Source organism: Pyrgilauda ruficollis, unplaced genomic scaffold (assembly GCF_017590135.1).
Source record: "Pyrgilauda ruficollis isolate IOZ18807 unplaced genomic scaffold, ASM1759013v1 scaffold66, whole genome shotgun sequence".
Taxonomy (NCBI): Eukaryota; Metazoa; Chordata; class Aves; order Passeriformes; family Passeridae; genus Pyrgilauda; species Pyrgilauda ruficollis.
Window position 1 is genome coordinate 6534097 of NW_024528377.1, and position 27992 is coordinate 6562088.

Below are 27992 nucleotides of genomic sequence, written 5' to 3' on the forward strand. Positions count from 1 at the left end.
TCCTCTGGAAAGAGGAGAGGGGAGGCACCCCTGGGAGCTCTCCCTGTTCCCTGGTGCTGCCCTGGCATCCCTCCCTGCTGGAGGCAGTGCTGTGCCTGCTGTCCCTTGGGAATTCGCAGGTGACGCCACAGGAGTGCCCGCTCCAGAATGACTTGTGCCCTGGTGTTTGGGGAAAGGATTGCCTTAATGCTTTGGATCATTTCCAGAGCTACCTCAGCTCTCACCAGCAGCTCTTCCCACTTCAAAGAGTAATATGTTCTATAAATAGTGCAGCAAACTGGGCTCTGGTGGTGTCCCAGATCCCTCAGCTTCTTCCATCCCCAGTGACAGGAGTGTGGAGTGAGAGGCAGCAGGTGCTGCCCAGCCTGGGCAGGGCACAGGGCACAGCTCTGCCAGCTTTGGCCATGTCCTGCTCTCAGGGCACAGCTCTGCCAGCTTTGGCGTGTCCTGGCTGCTCTCAGGGCACAGCTCTGCCAGCTTTGGCTGTGTCCTGGCTGCTCTCAGGCAGGGTGCCTCCCTTCATATATTCCTATTTAAAGGCTGAGTTTTCTCCTGGCAAAGTGCCAGAGCCCTCCTGTCAGCTGGAAGGAAAGGATTGCAGAATGGAGTGCTCCAGAAGGAAGGAAAATGCTCTTGGGGGGCAGGAGGGAAGGCGGTGAGATGGAGAAGCCTTCGGAGGCAGAAGATTGATAGAGGGCTTAACACAGTAGGGACAAGGAGTTTGTAGCAGCAGGGGCACTGCAGAAGAAACGTAAAGAGCAGAGAATAAAATAAAGAAATGTTTATGGGAAGCAGAATAGCAGAGAAAGACCATAGTTAGGAAATTTGAGAACAAGTATGTGGTTGAATCAGAAAAGCAATCAAATAAGGGTAAAACATTCAGTGAAGTGGACAATTTAAGGACTGTTCTGTTGGTTAAGCAAGATTACCCAAGGAAGTAACGATTAATTAAAACAGCGTGAGGTAAATTATAATTTCAGTGAAGAAGCTCCAGTATCAGATGCAAGCAGATCACTTGAGTAAATTGAGGGTCCAGTTTCAATGGCCGGAGGTATAAGAGAGCTATGAAACCATAATAGAGGGCATTTTCATGCCACAAGAGAGGAGAATCATTTTGCTCTAGGGATGACTGCTGAAGTGGTGAGATTTGGAAGTGGAGTGATGAAATATGTGGAGTACAGCCCACTCACTGCAGCTATCTCTGGTACCTGTCCTACTTAAGAGCTGTGGTAGGGAAAATGTCCATATGGTTAGCAAAAAGACAGGAAAACAACATTTGTTGCTCTGTTTTTTTTTCATTCTCTGATTGCATTTTGCCAACTAGACAGTCCACAGGGTTGGCATCTAGTGAGCCTTGTTTGCTGAGGGTTAGCTTGCCCTTTGGGGCACCAGCAGCTCAGGCTGAGGGATGATGAATTGCAGCATCCCAAAACGGGGCTGGTTACTATGGTTTTGGGGTGAGATTTCAGAACAAAGGCATGCTTTGTTCTGTCTGGATGCATTTCTGATGAGGTGACTCCTCACTGTCTGTTCCAGTAGGATCATGCACGCTGCTGGCATTAAATGGATGCATACATAATGTGCATTCAGAAAGCTCCAAGCTTCACTCTGCTGGGGATGTTCGGCTACTGCAGAGCTCCTTGGCCATGTGCACTTGGCCAGTTCTGGTTCTGAGCTTTGAGCAGCTCTGGGGAGGTGAGGGGTGTGTGGGGACAGGCAGGGAGTGCTGCAGGGCTGCTGTGCAATGCCAGCACCTCTCCAGGGCGAGCTGGCCCTGCAGCGGCAGAGTGCAGAGCAGGGATGCTCTAGGGCTGGCTGCTGTTCTTCTCTCCTGCAGCACTTCCATAATTTTGCTCCTGCCCCAAATGTGCCCAGTTCCCAATGGTTTAGGAACCATGTGGCATCTGCTGGAGATTTGTGAGAGGTGTGCAGTATAAATCAGCTGATAGTGGGTTTTTATTGCAGTGCATAAAAACACAGAAATGTCTTTAGCAGCACTAATTACTACATCAGGTCCTTTTAGCTTTGTTTCCTATCTCTGTCGAGGCTTGGCACCAAATGCTGCAGAGAAGTCATGCAATAAATGCAGTAGTAGTATGATGTCCCAAATAAATCAATGTGTCAAGTTCTTAGTGAAGGCTAAATGAAGTCTCAAAATGCTAACTTAGTTCAACACCTCATTCCAAATTACTGTTTTTACTTACATCAACCTTCCATGTTCTTGGAGCTCACATAATCAATTCCTTCATTATGCTTAATTAAGAAAGTGCAGATGTTCTTGGAATGGTTAGTTCTTAAATATATTTGTCTTAGTCTTATATTGCTGCTTAATCACTTTAAAAATGTGTTTCTTCTTTGGCTCACACACCCTTTTTGTACTAATTTGCTTTGTTATCTGGTTGATTTTTTAGATTTTGATATTGTACCAGAAAATAAAATGTCACCATGCTGTTGAAAACTAAATAGCTCATCTTCAACCCTGTAGTAAACAGTTTAATTGCTGTGGAAACTGAATTATTGCTCTCTAAAATTGTTCAGTTGTTGCTTTTGAACTGATCCTTTTTTTTTTTTTTTTTTTTGCAAATAATTGACTGCATGAGTTTCTTGAAATGAGTATCATAGACCAACTGGCCATGATTCGGTAGAGCTCTGTAACTTGTCCTGCATTCTTGAGCTGCAAGGTGAATTTTCAAGATGAATTTGAGACCTGGGAAGGTGGCAGTTGGACTGCCCAGCTGGGGGATGCTTTCAAATCAGCTGTATCAGGCCTGGGAGCTGAGGCTGGATCAGAGAAAGAAGCATGTTGGGTTAACTTCAGTGCAGTGCACATCCTGTAGGTGTGAATGTGGGAGTGTTCTCATGCAGGTCAGGAGACTGCCATTTATCTTCCTGTTAGGGCACATGTTTTATTTTTACTCGGCAGCAGGAAGGAAAAACACAGATTGAGTCAGTTCAGTGTGCCCAAGAAGCTGGGGATGCAGGGGTCAGAAAGAGCATGTCCTGGGTGCCATCTCCTGGGGCTGTGGGGCTCTTGTTCCCAACACGTAGTTTCCACAATGTTCCTGAAGGATTATGAGCTGTTTCCAGTGAAAACTGACAAGTTCAAGATCAATCAATATAGAGAATCTGCCACCCCTCCTCCCTCCCTCCCTCCCCTCAGGATCCTGAATGCAGTGTTTCATGGGCCAGTGCTTTTATTGATGATATATCCCCAAGCAGGGCTTTCTCCTTGGTGAGTAGTGGTGCCAGCTGACCCATCAACAGCTGTACCAAAAATGACCCCTGACACACCCCAGCAGTCTCCCCATCAACAGCTGTACCAAAAATGACCCCAACACACCCCAGCAGTGTCCCAGGCTGCTCACATTGCTCTGTGCTGCCCTTCCTGTGGCTCTCAGGGAGATACAGGTCTCCCAGGGGACCCAGAGTTTGTGATCCAGGGATTTCCTGGAGTCTTTTACAGGAGGTTTGTCCCCAGCACTGTGCCTCATTCTTTGGGAATTGTGGATGTGGATTCCTGGGTGAAAGCACTAGCCTGAGAGACTGCATGGTGTGAGTTTTATGTCTCGTTGGAAAGAGCTGGTTTATAAATTCCTCCCTCAGATCTTTTCAGAACCTAGTTCAAGTATTTTTAATATTTAGATTTCTTTGGATTACGGGTAGTCTGTGAAATCTGGAGCGTGGCAGCTAATTAAACTTAGGAATTCTACAGTACTTCAACCCAAAATAGTTTCCTGTGATATGTGTGGCTGTATATGTCAAACTCTTCAGGCTTGGCTTTAATTTAGAATTTCACAGTGTTGCAATATATATAACTCTTGCAGGCATTTCAAGGTGGCATGTTTTGCTTTGTTGTAGTATGCTTGGCAGCTCCCTGAACAGCAACAGATCTCCTGTTTACTACCTTTACTCTAATGGATCCTGTAACTGTGTTCTCTCAGAATAAAGAAGTATGTAAAGGATGGGAAATTCAGAAAGAGGAGGGGAAGGTGAAACTCCGGACATGATTTCTGCAGGAGCATTTCCTGTAGTTGTCCCAGAGCACTGGGAAGCCCAGGGTTTCCCAGACCCAGCCTCTGATGCCTGGGGATGCAGGGCAGATGGGATGGTGCAGCTGGGGACAGGTCTGGCAGAGGCAGGAGAGGTGGATGGAAAAGAAAACACCTTGGCAAGATGGGTGGGAGTCAAAGCATGCAGTAATCTCTGTGGTTTGAGTTTGACAGGCTTTTAGGAATTTTAATCTCACGTGGAGTGTTAGCTTGTTAAAGGCCACTGGATTGGGCAGAGGGGGAAGTTGGGTAAATTACATTTTCTGCCAGGACTTCAGGCCTATAGGAACTTAGTACATAAATCATGTTTATCCCCTAGGAAGCTGTTTGATTGCTCTGGGCAATGGGGTTTGTGCATTTCTGATTTATTCACAGCAAACTGCTAGATTAGGACAGACCCAAATGTGCTTCCTGTCTTTCTTTTTCACTGCCAGCTCTGTTTGCTGCTGCCTCTGTGCCTGCACAGGAAACCTCCCCACCCCAGAACCACTGAACACTGTGGTGTGTTGTGAAACTCCCTGTTTGTAGTGAGTGCTGCCAAATGCCATTTGCTGGATGGTAATGGCAAAGCAGCGTGCAGTGGGTTGAATACTGTAAATATGTGATGACCTTGATGGCTGGAGCTGTTTGGATTATATAATGTATGATATGTAAGGACTGTTCCAGAGCCCTGACAAATTGTAGTGGTGCCTGTGAACTTCTGGGTGCTTTGGAAGGGTGAGTTTTGGAAACTCTGCTTTCAGCACCACGTGAATATTTGTAGTGAAAGCCAGGTTTATGTTCCTTGCTTACACAGGAGCATTCTTTCTTGTGGGTTGGGGGAAGTTCTGCCATCTCTTTTTAGGTCTGGAATAACTCAGATGATAAGCCTCAGCATGTCCTTTGTTAAGGAGCAGAAATGTGGATGACAGGTTTATATGCAAAAGGGTGCTTAGATCCCCACTGCTTCAGTCCTCCTCAGGGAATTCCCAGTGTTTTGTGCCCCCTGGAATCCAGGTGGATGTTTGTGGTGAGCAGGGGATGTGCTGTGGCTGAACAGAGGGGCTTGGCTCAGGTTGGGTGCCCAGTGAAGCAGTGGAGTGACTCAGAAACGAGGAGATGTGGGAGGAAACATCTCCTGGGAAACATCTTCCCCACCTCCTGTTAGGGACTCCTGGGGTTTCTTTGCCACAGGGAGCACTGGACAGAGGAGGTTTGAGAATGCTGTGGGTAATCACAAGAGGCATTTTACAGAGTTGGTAAGCTGGCAGCGCTGTTGAGACCAAATGGCAAAAGATTACTTCTGCACCAGCATTTCATCCTTGCTAATGTGCTAGCAGGAGTAAGGCAGTGTTTGCTACTGAGATATGTTCAGAAAGAAAAAAAAAAATCACTTTCCTGTGTGCAGAATGGAGCTTTGACCATCTCAAATCAATTAATACAGCACACAGCTGTCACTCAGCCCCTGGGAATGGAAGTAGGAGAGTAGCAAAAAGAAATTCTGTGATCCAGCATTTGCTTCTGCTTTTGTTTCATCATAACAGATCATCCCCAGTGATCATCAATAAACTTGATTTTTGGGTTTCACTGGGCCTACAGGAGAGAAAGGTGTGAAGACAAACAGGGTATGTGGCCTCTTGTTCTTGGGACAGGTGTCTGAAGGTGATTTTTGAAAGCATCTCAGCTGATCCTCCTTGTAAGAACAGATGCATTTCAGCCCAGAGCTGGTGAGATCTTACCTCCTTTTACTAAGTCTGTAAAGAGGCAAAATAATCCAACTGTGATGGTGTTCAATATGAGTGCAAGATGACTACTACGTAACTTTTTCTGGGACTTCACCAAAAGAGACTTAAACTTGGAATTGGAGTTTCTGATAAAAAGAGGTTCCAGTTTAGATGTCTTTCCTTTATTTCAATCTACTTGGTGCCTTTAGCAAAGTGTTTGCATCAGTAAAGCTGACTTCACAGCACCTAGCACTCAGGCAAGGTTTAAAATACATTAGCATAATTTCAAAAGTTAAGCTTTTACCTGCAAACAGAGGAATTGCAAGTTCAAGGTGTTTCAGAAAAACAGCTCTGTGTTTGTCTGTGATAATTTTGCTGTTCCTGTTTATCTGTTAGAAGCCATCTGTCAGCACTCAGAAGGAGCAGTGAACTCAGCTCAGAAACATCTCTGGGTCCCTGGCCAGCTGGTGGTCAGCTGCTGGCAGGAGTGATGTTGGAGGCTGCAGCAGCTGGGGCTGTGAGTGCAGAACAGTGTCAGTGCTTGGTGAGGCATTAAATCCTGGCTTTCATCCAAAATCAGACTATTACAGCTTAACTGGTGTATCATTCTGGGTGTGCAGAAGCAACAAAGAGCACACTGTTCTGTCAGTGTCCACTTCAAGGAAGCTAAAGCAAGGCATTATTTGGCATTTATGCATTATTTTTGTCTTTTCAGTCAGTAGGAAATGTGATATAACTGAAATCTCAAATCAGAACCCACTCACTCTAACAAATTTCTCTCACTGGCAGATTTCATCCAAATTAAACAGAATAACAGAAGTCTTAAGGGTAGTGAGTTCATACCACTTTAATAAAAAAATGGATAAATGACAGGTCAAGCCCAGGGTTTCCTATTTTGTTTGGCCGATCAGCTCACCCTGCTGGCTGCTAGGCATCAGCTGGATGCTTCCAACCAGGCAAAACCCCTTCCAGCTCCTGAGCAACTGTGTGTTAGGGGATGTGGGAAGCAGCTTCTGAGAAAGGAGAGGAACAAGTTTCCCTTCAAAGCTGGGCTTCCTTCAGATTTATTCATCCATCTTTGGTGGGTTAAAGCTTTTCTCCAGATGTGCCCCTTTGAAAATACATTGGTTTTTCATGCCTTTTCCTGTGGTATTTTTACGTATTCTTGTCTCTGTCACGTGTGTAGGCAATGGCCTCCAGGTCACATCCAGTTTTTGCATCAAAAACCACTTGGAGTGACAAGTGCAAGAGGATTCCTTTCCTCTGCATTTCTGTTGTCTCAGCTTTTAGGAAATCTGCGTAACAGAGGAACTTTTTGTTTTCTTTCTGTCTAGTTCACGTTTTTTATCAAGGGGCATGACTGAGCTGATCAAATTAGTGAAAAGCACTCTGTGGGCTTTTTTGGATTGGAGCATAGGGGCACTTTTGCAAGGAGCATTACTTACAGGGCTTTTAAGCGGGTTGCAGAAGCAGGTGGAGAAGTCACTGTGGTGTGCTAATTGACTGCTCGGATCCAGGTGGGACCTATCAACCCTTTAGACAGTGCAAGATTAGAGCTGCTCAATTAATTTTAGTGAATCTCCTTCTCCTGAAAGAAAACAGCCACCCTGTGCCCTTGTTGAGGCCAAATACTTCTCTGTGCTTGTGGTGGCACAAAGCAAGCAGCGATTTCCGTGGAAGGAAGGAGGGAAGGGGTGAGAACAGCTGAGGTTTCCCTCCTGCAGCAGCACCTCACGCAGTTAACTTTGTCTCCGCTGATGGTTCTGCTGTTGTGCAAGACAGCTGTTCATTCATTTCGCCTCATATCTGTGAAAATGGCTCTCCTCCTGCCAGGTTTATGAGATTAAAAAAAAAAAAAAGGATAGCACATGTAGCAATTAATCTCCTCCCTTGCCCTGCTCCTTTTGCCTCTGAATTCTGTGACAAAATCTCCTGTCGGTGCAGCTGTTGCAGCTCATTCTGTGAGGGATGTGTGAGCAGAGGTGACAAACCATCAGATGGGGCTGGATCCTTCCATGGGTGCTGCAGTCCCCTTCTCAGAGCTCACCTTTGCTGCAGAAGCCTTCCCAGGGTCTGGAGCAGCTGGCCTGGATCCTGGACTGGAATAAAGGATGAAGCTGCCAGATGTAGAGGTGTTTATCTGAGGCAGCCCCTCGGTGCTCAGCAGAGAGGAGGAAGGTGATGTCGGGGATGAAGCCCACCCTAAAGCGTGTGGTGTCTGCGGGGAGGGAGGGCTTGCAGTGCCTCAGTCTGCATTTCCAGTGCCGTGGGTGAGGTGAGCCCTGTGCCTGCTGTGGCACAGCTGGTTTCTGCATTTCCAGTGCCGTGGGTGAGGTGAGCCCTGTGCCTGCTGTGTTTTGGGGCTGGTTTTGGGGCTGCTGCTGGTGGCACTGGCAGAGCAGAGGGGCAGTGCCACTGATTTCAGCTGTGCGGGAGGTTTGTCTGCCACCCAGAAACCATCACCTGAGCTCAGGCTCCTCATTCCCCAGGGAATGTCACTGCTCACTGCAGCTCCCAGGTGGATGCCAAGTCCCTGCTGCTGTCTCTCCTGGATGTGGCTGGGAACAATACAGGCAGCTCAGAGACATCCTGCATTCCAGTAGATCTTACTGCGTGACTAATGTGGATATCTTCACTTTTGCTAGTCACAATTTGTAGTGGTTTCCTTATAATACAGCTCCTTTATACATCTGGTATGGGAGTCTTAGAAAAACTTCATCTGACCAAGTCCTAGAATTTATAATCTACAATTCATACCTTATAATTTGTATTTCAAAGCTTGCAAGCAGGCTTTGTGCATAGGAATTTGAGACAAGACAAATCAAAATGTGTTTGTCTGAAAGGAAGTGAACAGTTCTGTGTTGCAGTAGCTTTTCAGATCAAAGCTGCTCCATATTTAAGTAAAAGAATTGTCAGGAGGGAAGGTAAACTAAAAGCTTGTCAGGTGATCTAGTAGGCTTTTATTCACTCAGTTACAGAATCATAGAATGGCCTGGGTTGGCACAAACCGCAAAGATCCTCTCACTCTAATTCCCTGCCCTGGGCAGGGACACTCCCACTGTCCCAGGCTGCTCAGAGCCCATCCAGCCTGGCACTGGGTATTTCCAGGGACCCAGGGGCAGCCCCAGCTGCTCTGGCACCTGTGCCAGGGCCTGCCCCACTCACAGGGAGGAATTCCTTCCCACTATCCCATCCAAACCCAGTCCCTGTCAGTGTGAAGCCATTCCCCTGTCCTGTCACTCCAGACCCTTGGAAATAGTCCCTCTCCATCATTCCTGTAGGTTCTCTTCGGGCCCCAGAAGGCCATAATTAGGTCATATCAAAGCATTTTCTTCTCCAGGCTGAAAAATCCCAGTTCTCTCAGCTTTACATCCTGGTTTCTTCCAGTTCACAAACATTTTTCAATCAAAAAGGTAGTCCCTGGCAAATTTTAGCCTCATCTGTATTTCTCCAATCTAAATGTGCTGAAATGTACAATCAAAGTAGAATCCCCCATTTTATATAACATTTTGAATGTGTCTGGAAGAAAAATGTATCACTTGTATATTAAAAAAAAATAGAGTTAAAGAAAATGAGTGAGATGAAGATGAGGTGCAGTGACTGACAGCTCAGATTTTACCTTCTGCAAGGCAGCAGGGTTTGTTTGTTCAAGGCCAAGGCAGCAAGGCTAGGGTAACCATATCATCCCACAGGATGGAAAAACAGTTTTATATTTCTTTTGCAGTCTGGGAAACAGAACTGTGAACTCTACTGCGTGGGTGGCACCAGAGCAGTGATTTTAAAATAGGTAACGAAAACCCAAATATTCTCTGGATAAATCAAAGTAGGTAGTGAAAACTATATTCTCAGGTTAAATAAAATACTTTGTTTCCCTTTTGGGCGCCTCAAAAAAGCTGGGAAAAAATTCTAAAAAAGATACTGATGATGCAGAAAAAGGTGCAAGTTCTTGATTTCATAGTTTCCTCCCCAACTATTAATTTGGCAATTTTTAGCAAATTATCATTAATTTGTAGTTTAATTTCTTACTTTAAAAAGTCACAGCAGCTCTGTTGCTAAGCAAATGAAGATGTTTTTCGTGACTTGTCCTTATTCTGTGGTCTCTGCAGTGCAACCTCTTTCCTTTCATGCAGGTTGCAGTGCCAGGCATGATTTACTGTCTGCAACCTTTCTGTTCTGACAACTTTCCTCTCTTGAGGAAGTTGGGGAAATATTGCATGATCCTTGTCAAGCCCAGACACCAGAAACTGCTGCAGGTGGCAGTGAAACAGGCTGAAGGCTTCTTACCAAGAAACAATATAATAAATGTGAGGAGGAATACTGTCATAACTTCAGTCTTTGTAAAATGTAACCATATTGCAGAGACCTTGGCTGGGGAGTAAATCAGATTATCTCTGTTCTGCTCTGTGCTGTCCACCCTTTTCATATTTCTTTTTCATTGCTTTTAGACCTATTGTTCAAGCTTAGGAACTGGGTATTTTCAGAAGTGAACCTATGCACAGCAATGTGTTTTGATTTAGATGTTGTATTTGGCAAAGCTCTTAGTTTTAGCTAGAGCTTTATCTGTGCCTGTTGTCCCAAAATCCCAATTTGGTATGCTTTTGTGGATATCCAGAGCATTTGCACTGGCCATTCTCTTATTCATTTGGTACTTGTCCAGCTGCTCTTTCTTAGGAGGGAGGTTTCAAGATCACATTCCCTGACAGTTGTGCTGAGGATAATTTTCAATTTACTCTTGAGTGGGGTGGTATGCCTGGAGTAGTAAGGTGCTTTAAGCACCATGAGAACCTCACAGTCTCAGTGAATTCTTCAAGCTAATCCCCAGTTGCAATGATTAGACTGAGCTTTTTAGGAAAAGAGAATTCTAGGAAAGAGAAATTCAGTGTGTGTGACCAAACCCAGCAATGTTTTCACGGAATATTCAGGAGCCAAATGTCAGCTGCAGCTCCAAGCTCACTGACTGCCGTAGAACCAGTGATTTTGCTGTTACTGAATGGCTTTGTAGAATTCTGTAGGGCCATAAAATTCCCAGACTGCCAGCTTGGAGCAACAAAATGGCCAGAAAAATGGTCATTATGTGGTGTTTGAGAGGGCTCTCTTACAGCTGCAGGCGTTGGCTGCTGCCTGCTCTGGGAGATGGGACATGAGCCCAGATTTTAGTCTGTTCTTGGATGGCGTGGGATATGTGAGTAATGAGAGGTTAGTTTGTGCCTGTAGTTAGCAGGGGGTAGCTACCCTAGAAATAATATTTCCAGGCTTTATTTAGAATGAGAGATTTAGGGGTGGGTCTTCAAAAAGAGAGACTAGCCACAGGAATTATGGAAAGAGTAAAGATCTTTGTTCATAGCATGAAATTCAGGAAACTCCAACCTTTTTGCTCATCAGAGGGGAGGCTGAAATTTGAGCAGCATCCTTTAGATTATTTTTCCTCCCTCCTTTAAAATCAGCACCCAAAGTCCCAAAAAATCACACTCTGATCAGGGTTTCTAAAGACAATACACCAAGACATTATTAAGCAGTGATTTTTGGTTTCTCCCCTGCCACCAAAACTTGTTGCAAAAACATGGGGAAGTGTTATCCTTGTTGAAACATTGCACCCAAGACATAATGGGTAGAATTCCAGGATTAGATTTTGAGACTGTTAGAAGTGGTCAAGCCTGATGTGTTTCAGAGCCACTACTGGCTTTAATCCCTGAAGTATTTCCAGCAGGGGATGCACATGCTGGCAAACAGGACTGCATGAGGCACTTGGTAGGGCTTTCTGCCTCTGCTGGGGGGAGTGTGGATGGAAGCAATAATAAATGGCAGTGAAATGGATCTGTGCAGCTCTTCCCCAGTGAACCCAAGTGAATCCTGTGCTCTGGATTCCAGCAGCTCCACAAAACCCTCCTTGTAAGTGAAGGCCTGATGGTCGTCTTGACACCAGCCAAAACTCCAAAGACAGATATTTTTTTTTCCCCTGGGCTTTTATTTGATCCCAAAGCAAACCAAGGGAAGTTGAGGTGGAGGGGAGCTGCATGTAAAGGGAAGGTTTGTGTCAGGCTGTGCTGTCACGTCCTGCTCTGCTTTGCAGTCACCAGATCAAGGTTAACATGATGCCACCTGAACCCAGGCAGCTGAGCAGAGTCTGACTAAAGCAGTTCACAAATTATTTTTATCTTAGGCTTGGATGTGAGCCTCAGTCATTATTTTAATGCTCCATTAAAGCCATAATGTAACGAAATATTAAGTCTCGTGTTGACATTTTTGTGCAATGGTTGAATCAATGCCCGTGTTCAGTGAGGGCACTGCTGGCACTTGCTGGGAGCTGCAGGAGCAGCATCAAGCTGTAGTCTCTTCTGCCCTTTCCCCATCCCTGTGCTCTGGACCATCCTTGTTTTCTGAACACCTCCAGGCGTGGTGACTCCACCACTTCCCTGTGGAATCTTTGTGAAGGTGCCTTCCTCTTGCTGCTCCCCCGTGGCTCCCCACCAATCTGGTCTCTTTCACATGAATGCAGTCCATACATCTCACTTGCATGGACTGAAAAGGGAAAAGCTGGGAGGAAGAGCTTTGCTCCCCCTGCCTTGCACAGTGCTGGGGCTGCTTACAGGCTCAGCAGGACAGCATCCAAGGCAGCTGGAGAAATGGTGCCATGCTGGGGAGACAGAGAAGAGACAGCTAAAGAGCTGTGACCTCCTGGCTGACAGCCCATGCCATGGAGTTGTCCATTTTTAATTTTAGATACTATATTTGCTGCATTTGGGATGTTAAAATAGCTCCTGTGTCATTATTGACTGGGACATGAGTCACACTGGGGTGCATTGAGCATTAACTGTCTGCAAGCTGGCATCAGACTGCAAAGTTTGTTAGCTTAAGGTGGAGAATAAGTAGTTTGGGAGTTTTATGAAAGTTTTGTGAATGAATTCAGGTCAAGACCTCAGTGCTGAGGCTGTCTTTTGCTTAATGACCTGCCTGGTGCCCAATTGCATCTGAAATCTGAGGGGCTTGAAGTGAAATTTCCCCAAGGAATGTTTCTCCTGCTTCTCTCACAAGCAGGGATTTGTCCCCTGAGTGCTCCTGGGTCTGAGGGCCCCCAGTGCCTTTTCAATCCCAATATTAAGTCCTCTCACCTACAGGTCTTCTCTGAATTGGAGAGAACTTGGAATCAAAAGCATATTGTTTATGTCCTGTGAGTGGAGGAATGCTTGCAGTGAGCTGGGATTGCTGACTGAAAGCTGCTGCAGTTCTGCACATTCTGTAATAACATTTATGCTGTGCATCTTAATCAAGCTCAGCAAACAGCTCAGTCTCCCTGATCCTGCAAAGTATCCTGCTATAGTTTTGTGTTTGAATCCATTCTGCTTTTCAATTTTCCTGTGAAGCTTTTCTTGCTTTGTGACTTTGGGATTTGGACCAGAAAGAGACTTTTAATAAATTATCCTTTTCTGATGGGGAGCACACATGAGTGCACAAGATTTTTGTGTTCATACACACAGCTTTATTCTTGAACGATTTCAAGAATATTTTTGGCCCCTGGAAGGGCTACAAACATGCTTATTTGTGGCCCTTTCAGGAGACCCCTGCTGCTTTTCAGAGTAGGTTTATTAATGAAGCATTCAATGGGAATTGGAAGGAGGCATTTTAGGGGATGGGAAGGAGTAGGGATGTATATCTCACCTAATAAATAGGGTGGGACTTGTACAAAGAGCTGCTGCTTAGCTCTTCAGTCTACTCTGGCTAAGAGAAGATTCATGAATATAAAACATTCCCTGGATAATTTTCCACTAAGTTATTTGGGGGTTTCTTTGTGCTTTTTTCTCAGACCAAACTTCCAGAGGAGGTGTGAGTTGCAGAATTTCACTGGAAAATTTTAATTGTGCTATACAGTTTTGTAACAAATGGCTCCAGCTGATCCTGGATCAACTTACGTTTTTTGCAAGAGTTGCTGTGGGGATAGAAAAATATGCAGAATTATTTTCTTTCCACTTGAGAGAGAAATAATTTTCCGAAATCTGCAAACTGGTTTGCAGACAGCCAGAAAAATCCCCACTGTGAGAACTTGTGTTTGGAACAGTGTTCCATGCCTGTTTTACACCATCTTGCAAAGGTTATTCAACGGGAGATTTCAAATTTGCTGTAATGTGTTTTTCACAGTTCTGTGCTGAATTCTTTATGTGGGCATCAGCAGGAGGGTGACGTGAAGCCTTTCCGTGGAGGTTGTGGCTGAAGCCATTGGTGCTCTTGCAGTGGAATTGCTGCTGTGGCTGGCACAGTGCTGGGTCCTGCCCAGGGGGACACGAACAGCTCCAGAGCCACGCCTGCCGGGCTGGGAAGGGGCCGCAGAGGGTCACCTGTGCCAGCCTTCTGGGGGAGCCACACCTGGCTGGGGACGTGCGGCAGCTCGTCCTTGTGTCTGCAGGATCTCGGGGACCTGCCGCTGTCTGAGGGAAGCTGTTGCTGGGGACTCGTTGTTACTGCAGTTGAAGTGTGTCTGAAAAAGAATACTCGCGCGTTTGCAGAGAGTTACGGACTTATAGCAAAATCAATTTTTGTCAGGGAAAAATTTGGTTTTTCAAATACCAATTTTTAGAGATGAAAAGTAGCTTTAAAACTTTAAAAATGCTTAAATTTCAATTTTTGTGGATGACATTATGGTTTTGAATAAAATCTCCTCTTTTGCAGAGAACAGGTATACCAAGCATTTTAGTAGTCACTAATAATTGAGGTTTTTCTGCTTGCAGCTCCTGTGCAGCCACTGGAAATGGTTCCAGTCCCTTTGGGATTACCTTTTGAATATATGGGGAATGTGTATGATCACATAATAGTGCACTGTAGTGGTGGAATTCCGCAATGTGTGTTGTAAATACATCTGTGGGTGTCACCCTTCCTAGGGCCACGTAGGCTTTGGAAATACAGGATATTCTGGACCTTTAGAGCTTTCCATCTGTGGGTTAGGATATTAATTGCTGAGGGTGCTGTAGTACAAAATTTTCAGGATAACCTTCAACCACCTTACCAACTCTCCAATTTCTACTCAGGCTGAGGAGTATTTTTGGGCCATGAGGAAGTGAGAGGATATGGAGTTTCAGCAGGGACACTAACGAGTACAGGCACTCTCTATATATATCCATCCCACTGGGTGACTCAGGCTGCCCTCCAGCTGGGAGGCTCTAACCCTGCTGGGAATGCAGCACAAGGACATGCAGTGACTGGAGAGAGGTGCCAACGCTGCCGTGCCCAGCTATGGAACTGTGGGGCGTTAGGAGGCCTGCTCCTAAAAAATAATAATAAAATAATAATAATAAAAAATAAAATAATAAAATAATGTTGGTACTGAACATTTATGTACCTTGGATCAAGTTTTCAAATTAGCTTATCTGATTTCTATATGTGTTGGAGACATAAGTTCTTTACCTGTAAAAATGGGCTGTATAGGATGGAGTTTCTTTTGCTCAATCTTGGGTTTTTTTGTGTGTCAGTCTGAATGAAAATTTAGATTTTTTTCTAAGATTTTCTGAAATAAAAGGAGGTTTTCTGGCTCTTCTGTAAGCAAGCAAAAAAAAGAAGGCCGTGGTTCATCTGCTGGCTGGGAAGTGTGGCTTGGGAGGACCTGAGGGCAGCAGGAACACGATGTGTGGGGTGATGATTAACAAAGGTGTGACAAGGCTCCAATTAATCGCCCTTACTCTTTTGTTCCCTTCTTTAGGAAGCTGCTGGAAGAATGCTGTGACCCTGGGCAGCTCTTTGCTATGACAAAGATGAATTCCCCCATGGGAAAGAACCTGTGGTTTGATGGGGAATTTTTATATTCTGTCACAATTGACAATGCAACTTACTCTCTCTTCCCACAGGTTAGTAAGCATGTTTTATTTTCATTTTAAGTATTAAAATGCTAAATGGTAACGTGATTCAAATAAGTATAAATAGCCTAAAAGGTCATCAAGAAATTGTATCTTCATTTCTCAATACCAAACAGCATTTGCTTTTTTTACTTCTACAGTCTGAAAATTTTGGTTATGTGAATGTTAATACTTCCCTGGCTGCTTTTTGGAATGTACACAAGGGATGAAATTGGGTCACCTGTCTTGATTTCTGAAGAGTTTGGTTCTGGCTGTTTCAAGAGGGTGATTTCTGCCTTTCAGTCAGGGGTTGCAGTCTGTGAGCCTGATCCTCACCTGCGGTGGCTTCAGTTCAGACCTGTGCAGCCAGGAGGGGACAGAGCTTTGTGGGAAGGGTCCCCAGCCACCTCCAAGTTCATGGAGTTCATTGGTGGCAAACAATGTAAGCCCAGCAAGAGGAGCCCGCAGCTTGACTTTGTTGATGCTTGCTGTGATTTTGAGTGTTGGAAGGGGTTGGTTATTAATGTCTGTCAAAGGTGCTTTGGGTTAAGTGCAGCGTTTTTGAGAGCTGGCAATTTGTAATTCCGATCTAGGCTGCTGCTTGTATTTTTAATTAATACAGGAACTGATATTAAATAGTGAGTTTTTTATATTGAATTTTGTATGTTGAACACAAACATTTTATGCCGCTACACACTTAAAGAAAGCTGAACTTCTGGCTGTATTAATTGATTTACCTGCTACTTTAACCTGCCAAATTCAAGGTATAGGGATTTATTCAGCCTCCCAGTGTTGAGTCATTCACACAGGGCTTCTCATTTGTTGCTCTTTCAGTTGAATGTGTAGCAGAGTTCTTACTTGTTAACTTCATCCTGCAAATGAAACAAAAAACCACCTAAAACTTTAAAAGTAGTTTTTAGATCTCAAAACCAGAGTTACTGCTCTGAATGATTTGGTTTGGTGGAGAAGGAGAGAGGGGCAGAGGAGGTGGCAGCAGCCCCTGTCTGTGCTGAACGATCCCGGGGAGCTGTTCCAGCCGAGCCTTGCTCAGGGTGCCAGGTCCTGGATCCGGTCACTTGTCCCTGCTGCCATGGGCTGGGGGATGGAGCTCTGCCCCCTCAGCCTGCCCCAGCTCAGCAGAGAGCAGCTGCTAGACCTGCCTGGCAGGCGGGCTTTCCAGCCCAGGAAGGGGTGTCCCAGCTGGACTGGACTTCTGGGGACTGATGGAGAGCGTGACGTGCTGCAGAGCAGCGGCTGTAAGCTTGGTTTGTGATCATTACTGGCATTTGTTGCTGCTCTATTGCACTGTTCACTGGAGAAAAGCAGGATCCTTGGCAGAGCTGTGCACCACAAGGTGCTGGCAGCAGGTGCTCAGAGTGTGTGTTCTGTCCAAGGCTTCAGGAAATCCCCACCTGGGCTGGCAGAGGAGGGCACCGGTTTGTGACAAATTTGGGATTTCAGATTTGGGGGTTTTTTATTAAAACCAAGCAGCTTGCTGCATGGGCTCCCTCACAGAGGTTGGAGAGAAATCGTGGTCTTTGCAGCTCCAGTGGTCCACAGGACCCTGAGACCTGTCCTAAAGCTCATGAGTAGAGATAAAGAGTAAAAATCTGGGAAGTCCTGGAGAGAGAGGCTCCTGGGGCACAACGTGGGCTAAGCAGCTGGGACTTCATGTCCTGAGGCTTGTCAGGCTGAGGAGCAGGCTGCAGAGGGGGAATTTTCATTGTGTTCCAGCCCTAGAATGTTCCACCCAGGAATGCTGTCCCTTTGAGGTGATGGGCAGCTTGTTTCTGACAAGTGCTCCGCATTACTGCTCAGTTCCTTGCAAGTACCACTGCCTCTAATTTGATGTATTATTCCCATGCATTTTGGCCAGAGGAATTTTGTAGGCCTTTATGAGACTAAATCCTGAAAGGCTTAAAAGCCAAGGAGGATTTATTTGTAGTAAATTTTTAAATGCATTTTTCTGCTTCTCTATTTGTTTCAAGAGAAGTACTTGCCTAAATTTTTCAGGCTCCTGCTTTGAAGTGTGGTGTCTATTATTAGCTTGCTCACAAGCAATTTTCCTGAAGATTCCTTTCAAAAGTATCCAGAAGCTTAAAATAATTCACAAAACACTGTTAATACTCTGAAATGCCATGGGGATGTAACAAGAATGTAAAGGGCTACAGCTATGTTGATATAATCAAAAAATAATTTCCTCTGGAATAAATAAAAATGGCTCCATCCTCATTGCTGGGCTTGAGCAATTTGATGATTGCAGGAGATTTCTCAGTCCTGAACCAGTGACTAACTTATAGGATAATTTAACTCAAAACTAAATAGGGAACTTGCTGTATTTCATGTTGTAGAAAAATAAATCAAAAGTTAACATGTCAAGTGTCACTTATTTCTGAATGTGAGCAATACAAAATAGAAGAATTTTTCTTCTCAGCAGTCTGTAGATAAAGTTCTTACAGCTGGGTCAACATTTTCTGACAGAGTGCTTTTCCACTAGAAATGCTATTTCATGAAAATATAAATTTAGAATCACTTCATTAGTTTTTCAATTTTTCTTTGAAGTGAAAAGGTTGAAAGGTTTTGGTGCTGTTACAACATTTCATTTTAACTTTTTTTTTCTAATGTAATACTTCAGCTGTTGGGGTTTCTTTTTATCAGCTCTGTTGCTGCCTCTTTTTTCCTCAGACTTTGAGTGATTATATTACTACTTTTCTTTTTTCAAGTTTTTAACCACCAAGGGAGAAATTTGCAAAAGAGAAAAGCTTTTATGTGGAAACAGTCATTCAGTGCTCCATTTCAGTTTATGAGGACAAAATCTGATGTGGCAGGGCTTTGCAAGAAGCACTAAGTGCAGGTGCTGGAAGCAGCTCCTGTGTGCCCCTCTGTGTGGTTTTAGCCCTGGGTGCTGAGAATTGTGTTTGGGAGCAGGAATGGGCCGTGGCACGGAGCCAGGAGAGGCCAGGCTGGCCCCGACACTGGGGTGGCTGGGGAGTGACCTTGTGTGCTCTGTGCGTTGAGCAGGACAGAGCTGGGCGCTGCCCTGGTGGCACAGACAGACAGACGGACACACACGGACCCTTCCCGCAGCCTGGGCTCGCGCAGGGCTGCACTGCCAGCCCTCGCCATGGGCTGCGGTGGGACCAGGCTCCGGGGGTGGGATGGAGGGACCAGGCTCCAGGGGTGGGATGGAGGGACCAGGCTCCGGGGGTGGGGATGGAGGGACCAGGCTCCAGGGGTGGGATGGTGGGACCAGGCTCCAGAGGTGCTCCAGGGCTGCTGCAGGGGCTTTCAGCTGCTTTGGGAGCAGGGTGTAACCTCACCATGGGCTGTGGTGGGACCAGGCTGCAGGGGTGGGATGGAGGGACCAGGCTCCGGGGGTGCTCCAGGGATGCTGCAGGGGCTTTCAGCACTCTGGGAGTGGGGTGTAACCATGGGCTGGGATGGTGGGACCAGGCTCCAGGGGTGCTGCAGGGGCTTTCAGCACTCTGGGAGCAGGGTGTAACCCCAGGAACAGCTGGGATGGAGGGACCAGGCTCCAGGGCTGCTGCAGGGGCTTTCAGCTGCTCTGGGAGCAGGATGTAACCCCAGGAACAGCTGGGATGGTGGGACCAGGCTCCAGGGGTGCTGCAGGGGCTTTCAGCTGCTCTGGGAGCAGGATGTAACCCCAGGAAGAGCTGGATGTAACTCAAAACCCCATGAAAGATGTGTGAACCAACACTCAGCAGCTTTGGGGTTAGCAAATGCACCAAGCCCTGGTTGCAAGTGGTTTTTTGAAATGATTTTTCGCTCCATGCTCTCTTTGTCCTCCTTAGTTTCAAAACCAAATTTGAGACTACCTTTAGCATTAGAGAGAAAAAAACTGTTCACCACAATAGTGAGGTTTCTGTGCAAATATCTGATTTTTGGTGTTTGTTGGCAAAAGCCTACAGCAAGGAATAACTGAGGTAAATCTCTGACATCACCTTTCTCCATCCCCCAAGAGGTTAAAAACCCCAGTTAAATAAAATGTAACTTTTTACTCTGCTGTGCATTGTTTTGGAGGGTAGAGGAGTGAATATGTTTCAAAAGACATTTCAGAAGTTTAACTTTTTAATCTGGCAAAATAAAATTATTAATTGGAAAAAATGTTCTAGTTTCATTGTATTTCACTTAAGCAGTTAGACACTTTTGGTACCAGTAAATTATTTTAAATTACTAAATTATGGTTCCTCAGCTACTCAAATCCCTTGTAAAGTTTCACTTGCAGAAGCTGTCAGTTACAAGAGTGGCTACTTGCACTGAGCTCCTCATGGATAGTCATCACAAATGGTGCTGGAGAAATCCAAAGGAAATAACTTCCAGCCACAAAAAACAAACCCTGGGAAATGTGGCATCTGTTTCTGGGTACTTTGTGATCAGGAGAAAGATGACATTTTCCAAATCACACACAATACAAATATTTGTTTAAAGTTTAAATTCCCACCATTAATATAAAGGCAGAGAAAAAGTTGCTCTAATTGTAAATGGAAAATAGAGACATTCTCTGATGTTTTCTGGATTTTCTGAATGGTGTGTTGGGTAACAGTGACTTACTTGATGATTGTGCTGTGTGAGTTGTGCTTTTCATTCAGGGTGCCTGTTAAATTTTGGGAGCTTATTTGGTTTTTGGTTGCTCACAACATCTTTTGTTTAGCCAGAGATTTTGTGTCGCCTGCAGCAAGTAGAATAATCAGTAATGATTGCAGGGGAAAAAATCAGGTGTGGAAAGGGAGTTTGGTGTGGAGTCTGCAGGCTTTTTCCCTTTTTGCATGCTGAGAACAGCAGGAAAACCATCCCGAGGAGGGGAAGGGCCCTTTGGTTCCAGCAGGAGGCTCCGGGGGAGCGGCTGGGCTGGGCTGGGGCTCTGGAGCTGTGTGAGGGAAGTCAGCCCCTCCGGGAGGACAGTGCTCCCTTCCTTGGGGCGAGCACTCTGGTTTGAGACCCAGGTGATCCAAAAGCTGTGAGCCAAGTGGGAAACCACCCAACTGCCTCCTGGCAGTGTGGGCCGGGATCCGATGGCTGCCGGCAGGAATTACTGCCCTGCTGTTCATTTTGGATGTGCCCTGTTAATGTTTTGCTAGCAGTGTTCTCTGTTCTCAGTAATGCTCTGTAATGAAGAACTGCTTGGAGAAATACAGTGAAATATTGGCTGTCACTTGTGGTACTTTTTCTTGATGCCTTGGATATGGACATTATTGTTAGGTCTACAGACATTCTTTTAAGCGGCTTTAATTTCTATTTCCCTTTATTCTGCTGCCTAAATAGTACCTCCTTGTGTGCCTCTGAGTTGTATTTTAGTTAGGATTTGGGGAAATTTCTTGGTGCTTTCCCTTTTGATCACTTTTTCTCTTCCTTCATTTTTTTCCTGCTCCCTATGCCTACATTAATATGCAAACTGTTCTTTATTGGGGCTACATATATTGACTCAAAATGAAAATGTGATAAACATTAGTTCTTGGAAATGTGGAAAACATTGTATACTAAAAGGTGAAGAGGTATTTATGTAAATTGTGTTTTGGGACAGCAACTGGTATATTTTATTATTCAAGCAATTGTATTATACGGTGCTTGTCATAAGCTGGAAGATGCAATACTGTCTGTAGATGTGACAAACTGTGCTCTTTTGGAGCAGGAGTCCTCCCTTTGGTGCTTGAGAGGCTCCCTAGAACAGAGGCTGGACAGAGTTAAAGAATAAAGCAGGAACTGATTAAAAGGCCTCAAAGGATGCACCTTGGGCAGTGCAAGAGCCTGGCCAGGGCTGCACCCAAGATAGATGATGGGTCAGGAGTTCTCACACTTGTACAGGTCTTGGTCCATTCCCACATTGGGTTCATTGTCCAATTCCAGCCCCAGGTGATGCAGTCCCACCCTCCCACTTTCCTCTCCTCCATCCCCTGTTGTTTTACACTTTTTGGGCTGATGCTGCAGCAGTGTCCTTGGTTCTGGGGCTGGAAAAGGATTGTTCTGTGTGACTGAGCTGTGAGGAGAGCTGCTGACACTTGATCTGGTGTTCAGAATGCAGAAGAGATTCTGGGTAATATGAAAGCTAAAACTTAAGGCATCACCTTCAGCCCTGGATAATCTTTAGCCATTGGCATCAGGGTGCTCCAAATAAAAATGTGGCTTAATATTTAGTTAAGAGAAGCCCCTACCTTCACTATGGCTCCATCCTGACTGAGGAAGAGCTGTGTAATTTGGCCAGTTTGCGTGGCGTGTCAGGAAAGCTGTAGTAGAGCATCCTGTGCTCTGGCTGCTCAGCTGAGCAAGAGTCAGTGCTCGTGACGCTGCTCCCTGGAGACAAGGGCAGACATACCTGATGGTGAAAATCCAATTTGTGCTGGAAAACTTGAGCTGGAACGTGTCTAATTTGAAGTAATTAAAGGAAGGAAGGCAACATGGAGGTGAGCTGAGTGGAGCAGGAGCTGCTTTCTGTCCCCTGTTGGTGTGGGCTTTGGTCAGCCTGGCTTGCTGAACGTCTGCAGCCAGGCTGCCTGGGGTGAGCCTGGTGTTTGTGGGTTTATCTGCAGTAATGCAAGGCCAAGTCGGTGCAAACACATAAATAGAGGCTGACCTTTCCACATGTGACAGAGAAGGGGAAGGCTGGGTCTGGCTGCAGTGTCAGTCTGGCCCGCAGGCAGAGGATGGGCTGCCCTGACTCAGCCTCTGCTTCAAACCCCGGCTGGCTGAGCATCCATCACTCTGTCCTGGGTAATGCAGGAGCTCCTGTCTCTGCTCGCTGGCTGCACTACTGAAATGTTCTCCCTGGAGGGTCATTCTCACAGTACCCAATGGTCACAGCTGACGATGTTATGCTGCGGGATTGCCAAGCACAGAGCAAAGGCTGAACTCGAGGAGGAAGTGGGAAGTGCGAGCAAAGAGGGACAGAGAGGCCCTGGGAATTTTATGGGCCTTTTTGTCAATGTTCATCTGCTTTATGAGGATATAAACTTGCTGCTTTACAAACAGGAAGAGTTGCAAGCAAAAGAATAATTAAAGCAAGTGGGCACAGATGAGAAGCTGCAGGGACACCAGACTTGCGGCGGCTCTAAGTGACTTCAGGGCACATGAGCTGCCTGGCTGGGGGTGTAAAATAGAAATAAGGGTGGGTTTGACCCAAAGGCAGCACAGTTTGGTTTGCTTTGTTTTTTTTGTTTTTTTTTTTATTGTAGTTGTATATACCTGGTAATATACTAAAAGGAGATTGCCAGAAAGACCTCTGCATGGAGGAACAGTGAACTTGCTGTATACTGAGACTTCCACCTACAGGTGCAGTGCAACCTTTGCTTCTAGAGAAAGCTCCATCCTTTATATGCTGTCCACCTCTTGGCCTTTATTTTATTTATGAATTTTGTTATTACAAATCATCTTGTTCAGTTTAAAGATGTTCTACTATATATGTGACTATATATTTTAATTATTCAGTGATCAGCACATTACATTAATTTTCTCTCTGCAGTAGTTGGCTTTTTTGGTAAGATACTTCTTAAAATAGGCTTAATAACTGTACTGGCTTATTTGAGGTGTAGGTTTGGGTCCATTTTTTACCCAGATCTTACCACCTGGCAGAATAATGAGTATGAATTTATGGAGTGCTACATACCTCTCCCTTTTTTTTTTTTTTTTTTTTTTTTTTTTGGTGCTGTTATTTGATTTCTTGATATGGCTCATGTAAATTTTACTGGAATATAGCAGGATAGCAGGTTGTGTTCAGAAGGTCTTTATTGTGTAGCAGAGGTGCAGCCCCCCCTTCTCCCACATATTCCTAGACACCGATGGAAGTGTGGCTTAGTGGAGTCTGCAGGCTTGGACAAAGTCAGGGAAGGTTCTGCCACTGCTGAAGCTATTAAGAAAGGGTAGCAAAGTTACACATCTTGTAGGAAGATTATACAGTGACTGTCAAGAAATCCTTTGTCCTCTTGCTTAGAGGGGAGTGTAAGCCCAGCTGTACATGTAACGAGAGCTCTGCTGCATCACAGGTCAGAAATGGACTTAATGTAGCCAGGCATTATTGCTTTAGAGTCCTCATCACCTGACGTGACATGGAGGGGAAGGGCTGTGGTTCTCTCCTGGAGCTGCTTTTATCACCTGGAGGATTCCCATGCAGCAGGCACTGGCTTCCAAGTGGCATTTTGGGCCCAGGGAAAATAATGCACAAGTGCCTTTCTTCCATCAGGATGCACTGCATGAATCCTGCATGTGCAGTCTTTAAGGAAAAATTTGGCAATTAAATCTGTGCTGCAGATTGTCTACTGGCCAGTCACTACCAGCCTGAGGTGGCTTTGGAATGTGGTGGCCAAAGGGTTAGTCTGTAGTGGCAGGCAGAGGCAAGGAAACTGGGAGTACTGGTGTGAACTGAGCCAACATTTGACATTTAATGGCCCAGTGAATTTGGACTTGTGTAATATAACTGTGAATCCCAAGTGCAGAAGGAAATAGTTCTTTTCAGTGCAGAAATGGTGTCCTTTTTTCCCTATAATTTCTTTTTCAAAGACTGTCCTAGAGATTTCTGCCAGCCATGGGCATTTGGGGCTGGGGGCAGTTGGCAGTGCCAGTCTGGGTGTGTTGTGGAGAAGAGCAATTTTCATAAAAACATACCTGCCTTTGCAGATGTTGTAAGGTCCAAGACCATGGCTTAAGCTCAGCTCATGAACCCTTCATTAATTTTTTTCTCTCCTCTGCCCAGCAGTGGCAGGGAAGGAGTGAGTGAGTGTCTGTTGTGGGTGCCTGGTGCTTGGCCAGTGCCAAACCCCAACAACGGGGCAGTGCTGCACCAAAACACAAGGCAGATCATGTGGAATCCCAGTGGAACCTGTGCCAAGCCACTGTCTGCAGGGGATGCTCAGAGGCCTCTGCCCATGGCTGGCAGCTCTGCCAGCACATTGGAATGCTTTAGGTTGGAAGGGACCTTAACAATCCTCTCGTGCCCCATGGGCAGGGACACCTCCCACCAGCCCTGGCCTTGGGCACTGCCAGGGATGGGGCAGCACAGCTGCTCTGGGCACCCTGTGCCAGGATCCATTCCTTTTTAACATCTAATCTAAGTCTACCATTTTCATGTTTTTCAGAAATATCTAATAATTTTTACAGCTTGCTCATGGAAATTCCCCAACCCACCAGGCTGTCCAATCTAGTAGGTTGCTGTCCTTATGCACAGAATACATTTCCTGACATCTAGCTTGAAGTTCCCCTTGGCTATAAGTTAAGAGATGTTTTTTTCTTTTCTTTTCCACATATGACTGCTATCAAGTCTCCCCACAGTCTTTTTCTCTAGGCTGAACAACAACAAGTCTTTTACTCAAATAGTTGGGGTTTTTTTAAACTTCTGAATGTTTTTGTTTTTCTAATGGTCTGTAAGGAAAATATGTGCCAATTAACCGTGTGGTGCCCTCAGAAATATATTCTCAGTTTTATCCTTTGGAATGGTACAACACATCAGTACCAAATACCAAAGCAGAGCTTAATTCTGCTTGGACAAGCTTGTACTTAGTGTTGCTGATTATTCTTGGCACAGTGTGGCTTGATACTGTGGAGCAATGCTTCAAATTTAAGTGCTGGGACTGGGCTCAGTAGGAGACAGTTTAGGTGAAAAAAGACAATAAAAGCAAAGGCTACAGAGATCTGTTCTGTGATCCAGTATTATGCCAGTCAAAATGAGAAAGCCAAAGAGAAATAATTCTTGTATGAATGATGCGTTTATAACAATTCCCCCAGGCACTTCATGGTCATTCAAATTCAATGCATGGTGTTATTGCACAGGTAAATCTATGCCTGAAGACCTCTGGAGAAAATTAAAATGAGGATTTCTTCCGGTAGAGTTTGTGGGGAAGAAATATTGCCAAATCCCTTTTTCCCACACAGTAAGCAGATAGAGATGTTGGACCACTATTCATTTTCCTTCACACAAAAAAAAAACAAAAAAAAAGGAAGAGACCTAGAGAGCCCCTGTGATACTCTGGCCAGTATATGAATACAGAAAGAACTGTGGTGGCCAAATGAGTAATAAAGTATGTGTTAAAATAGGGGAAGTGAAACCTGGTTACTTCTGAGTCAACAGAAGTGTTCCTGCTGACTTCAGCACAGCCAGGATTCAGCCCTGTAGCCTTTTGCTGAGTGCAGTTCTGCTAAGGACTCATAATTTTGGTATTGTGGCTTCTTGTGTAACAAATAATGTCACTTACTTGGTTTTTCCTTTCCCCCCATTTCTCAGCCTTCACTAGCCATTGTTTTTATGTAGTGAATGAGTTCTCTTTGTCTAGTGTGGCTGGAGGAGGATTCCTTCATGGCAAGGACATGGGCCCGTTGGAGTGAGTCCAGAGCTGATTACAGGGGTGGAGCAGCTCTGCTGGGAGGAAAGCAGGCAGAATTGGGATTGTTCAGCCTGGAGAAGGGAAGGCTTTGGGGTGACCTCGTGGTGGCCTTGCAGTGCCTGAAGAGAGCCCACAAGAAAGGTGGAGAGAGACATTGTACAAGTGCCTGGAGCGACAGGACAAGGGGGAATGGCCTCACGCTGACAGAGCAGGTTTGGATGGGGTATTGGGAAAAATTCTTTACCATGAGAGAGGTGAGGTACTGAAACAGAAGTTCTGCATATCCCATCCCTGGAACTATTTAAGGATGGGGCTCTGAGCAGCCTGGTCTCGTGGACAGTGTCCCTGCCCATGGCAGTGGGGCTGGAACTCAGTAATCTTTAAGGTCCTTCCCAACCCAAACTATTCTCTGATTCTACGTTATTTTCTGCAGCATTCTCTTGAGATACAATGAGATACTACCATGTTCAGGTGTGCATTTACACCACGTTGTTGTCATGGAGCCAAGGTAGTCCCTATGTTTTGTGAATTTCATGTTGAATATCTGTTTGTTTGAGAATAGACCCTCTGAGACAAGGAAGTTGTAGAAAAAACCTGTCTAGTGAGAATTAGCAATGTTGGCTTCCCTCTAAAGTTTGATGTGTGCTCCCACTGAGCACTTGTAAGGCTGAGTACTTTTCTGAAACCTGCTGTTGTGTGAAGCCTGCAAAATAAAGAACGTTTCCAAGTAGACCAGGAACTTGCTTTTTGTGCTTTCAAAGGGTCTTTGTTCATCAGAGGTAAAAAACATCGAGGCAAAGCTAGAAAGTGTTCAGCATGGGTCTACTCCAATGTAAATTAGATCCTTCTTGCTTGCTTATTAGCGTTTTGATCCTGCAAGGAACTCCTCATTCACAGTAATTAGCTATGCAAGATATAGTACCTGTTTTTATTCTTTTAAATATAAGCTTTTGGCCCTTCTTTCCATTTTTCCTGTACTCTGAAGTTTGATATGCCAGTTACCTCCATGCAATATTACTCTTGCTAACCATGTAAACTTGATTTTCACACTCATTTGGTTTGTAAAATGCATGTTAATAACTACGTCCCTGCTATATTTTCTCTTTTCTTTCCCCTTCCTGTGAGCACTGCTGGCTCTCTCTTTATGGAACACTGCACTTGATTCTCTCTGCCAGCTCTAGTTGAGGGTGATATTTGCCCAGGGTAAGGTGACCTGAGCTGCCACCTCGCCCTGGCAGGGACCTCGGAGTGGTGGCTGGTGCCCACTCTGCACGGGTGGCTCTGAGGGGAGCTGCAGTGCAGGGGATCTGGTGGAGCAGCTCTGCCAGGTCATTTCAGGCACAGATATTTACAGATAGGTGAGCTTGCAAAAATGCTGCCCTTTTTATTCAGCAGGGCTTCTTCTTTCATATCCCACTTGGTTTTATCTTCCCACTGATGAGCTGCATTTTCATTCCTTCAGAGCATCTCCAGCTGCAGAAAAGCAGGTTGGGCTGTAAGTTGCCCTGCTCCTAAATAGTGTCACCAGCTTAATTGGGTTTTTGTCATACATTTGTCAAGAGCTAATGTTCTACATGACTGTGCTACCCTAAATTCTCCATGGAGATGACAATGTAAAAGAGATCAAAATCAAACCTGACTTGCCAAGACACCTCACAGGGAGGTCTTGATTACAGAAGTTCTAATAAGAGACACTTTGTCTTTAAATCTGCAGGAGCAAAACTCTGGCCTGTCAGCTGGGACAGGATCTTTCCATGCCTGAGCTGAACTTTGGTGTCTGACTGAGAGGGGGAAAAATGTAAAACAGCAGTAAATACACCTATTGTTGATAGCAGCAGGGATTTCGGTAATATAGAAGTAAGGTGAACTAGCATGTACATTCTCCTAAAGGTGTATGTGTGGTTAATTCTGTTACAGGTAAGAGTGAGAGGAAATCAGTATTTTTTTCAAAAGTCTCTCATTCCAGTGTACTTTTGTGCTGGCTTTTGTCAAGGACATCTGCTACCCTCAGTATTCCTTTGGATCAGTGTCCCCTTCTCTGGTGGAGAATGATGACAGCTCCCTGCTCTGCTGCTTCAGTTCTTTATCCTGCTTTTC

General features: G+C 45.2%; 1 protein-coding gene across 1 annotated transcript in view; it reads left to right on the plus strand.

Annotated features, from left to right (window-relative positions):
- The window catches only part of ST8SIA1 (ST8 alpha-N-acetyl-neuraminide alpha-2,8-sialyltransferase 1), a 97508-nt gene that overhangs the window by 11345 nt on the left and 58171 nt on the right, over positions 1 to 27992 (plus strand). Inside the window, exon 2 of the mRNA XM_041484481.1 lies at positions 15438 to 15582. Within this exon, the coding sequence (XP_041340415.1) occupies positions 15438 to 15582 (145 nt within the window). The remainder of the gene's footprint in view (positions 1 to 15437; positions 15583 to 27992) is intronic.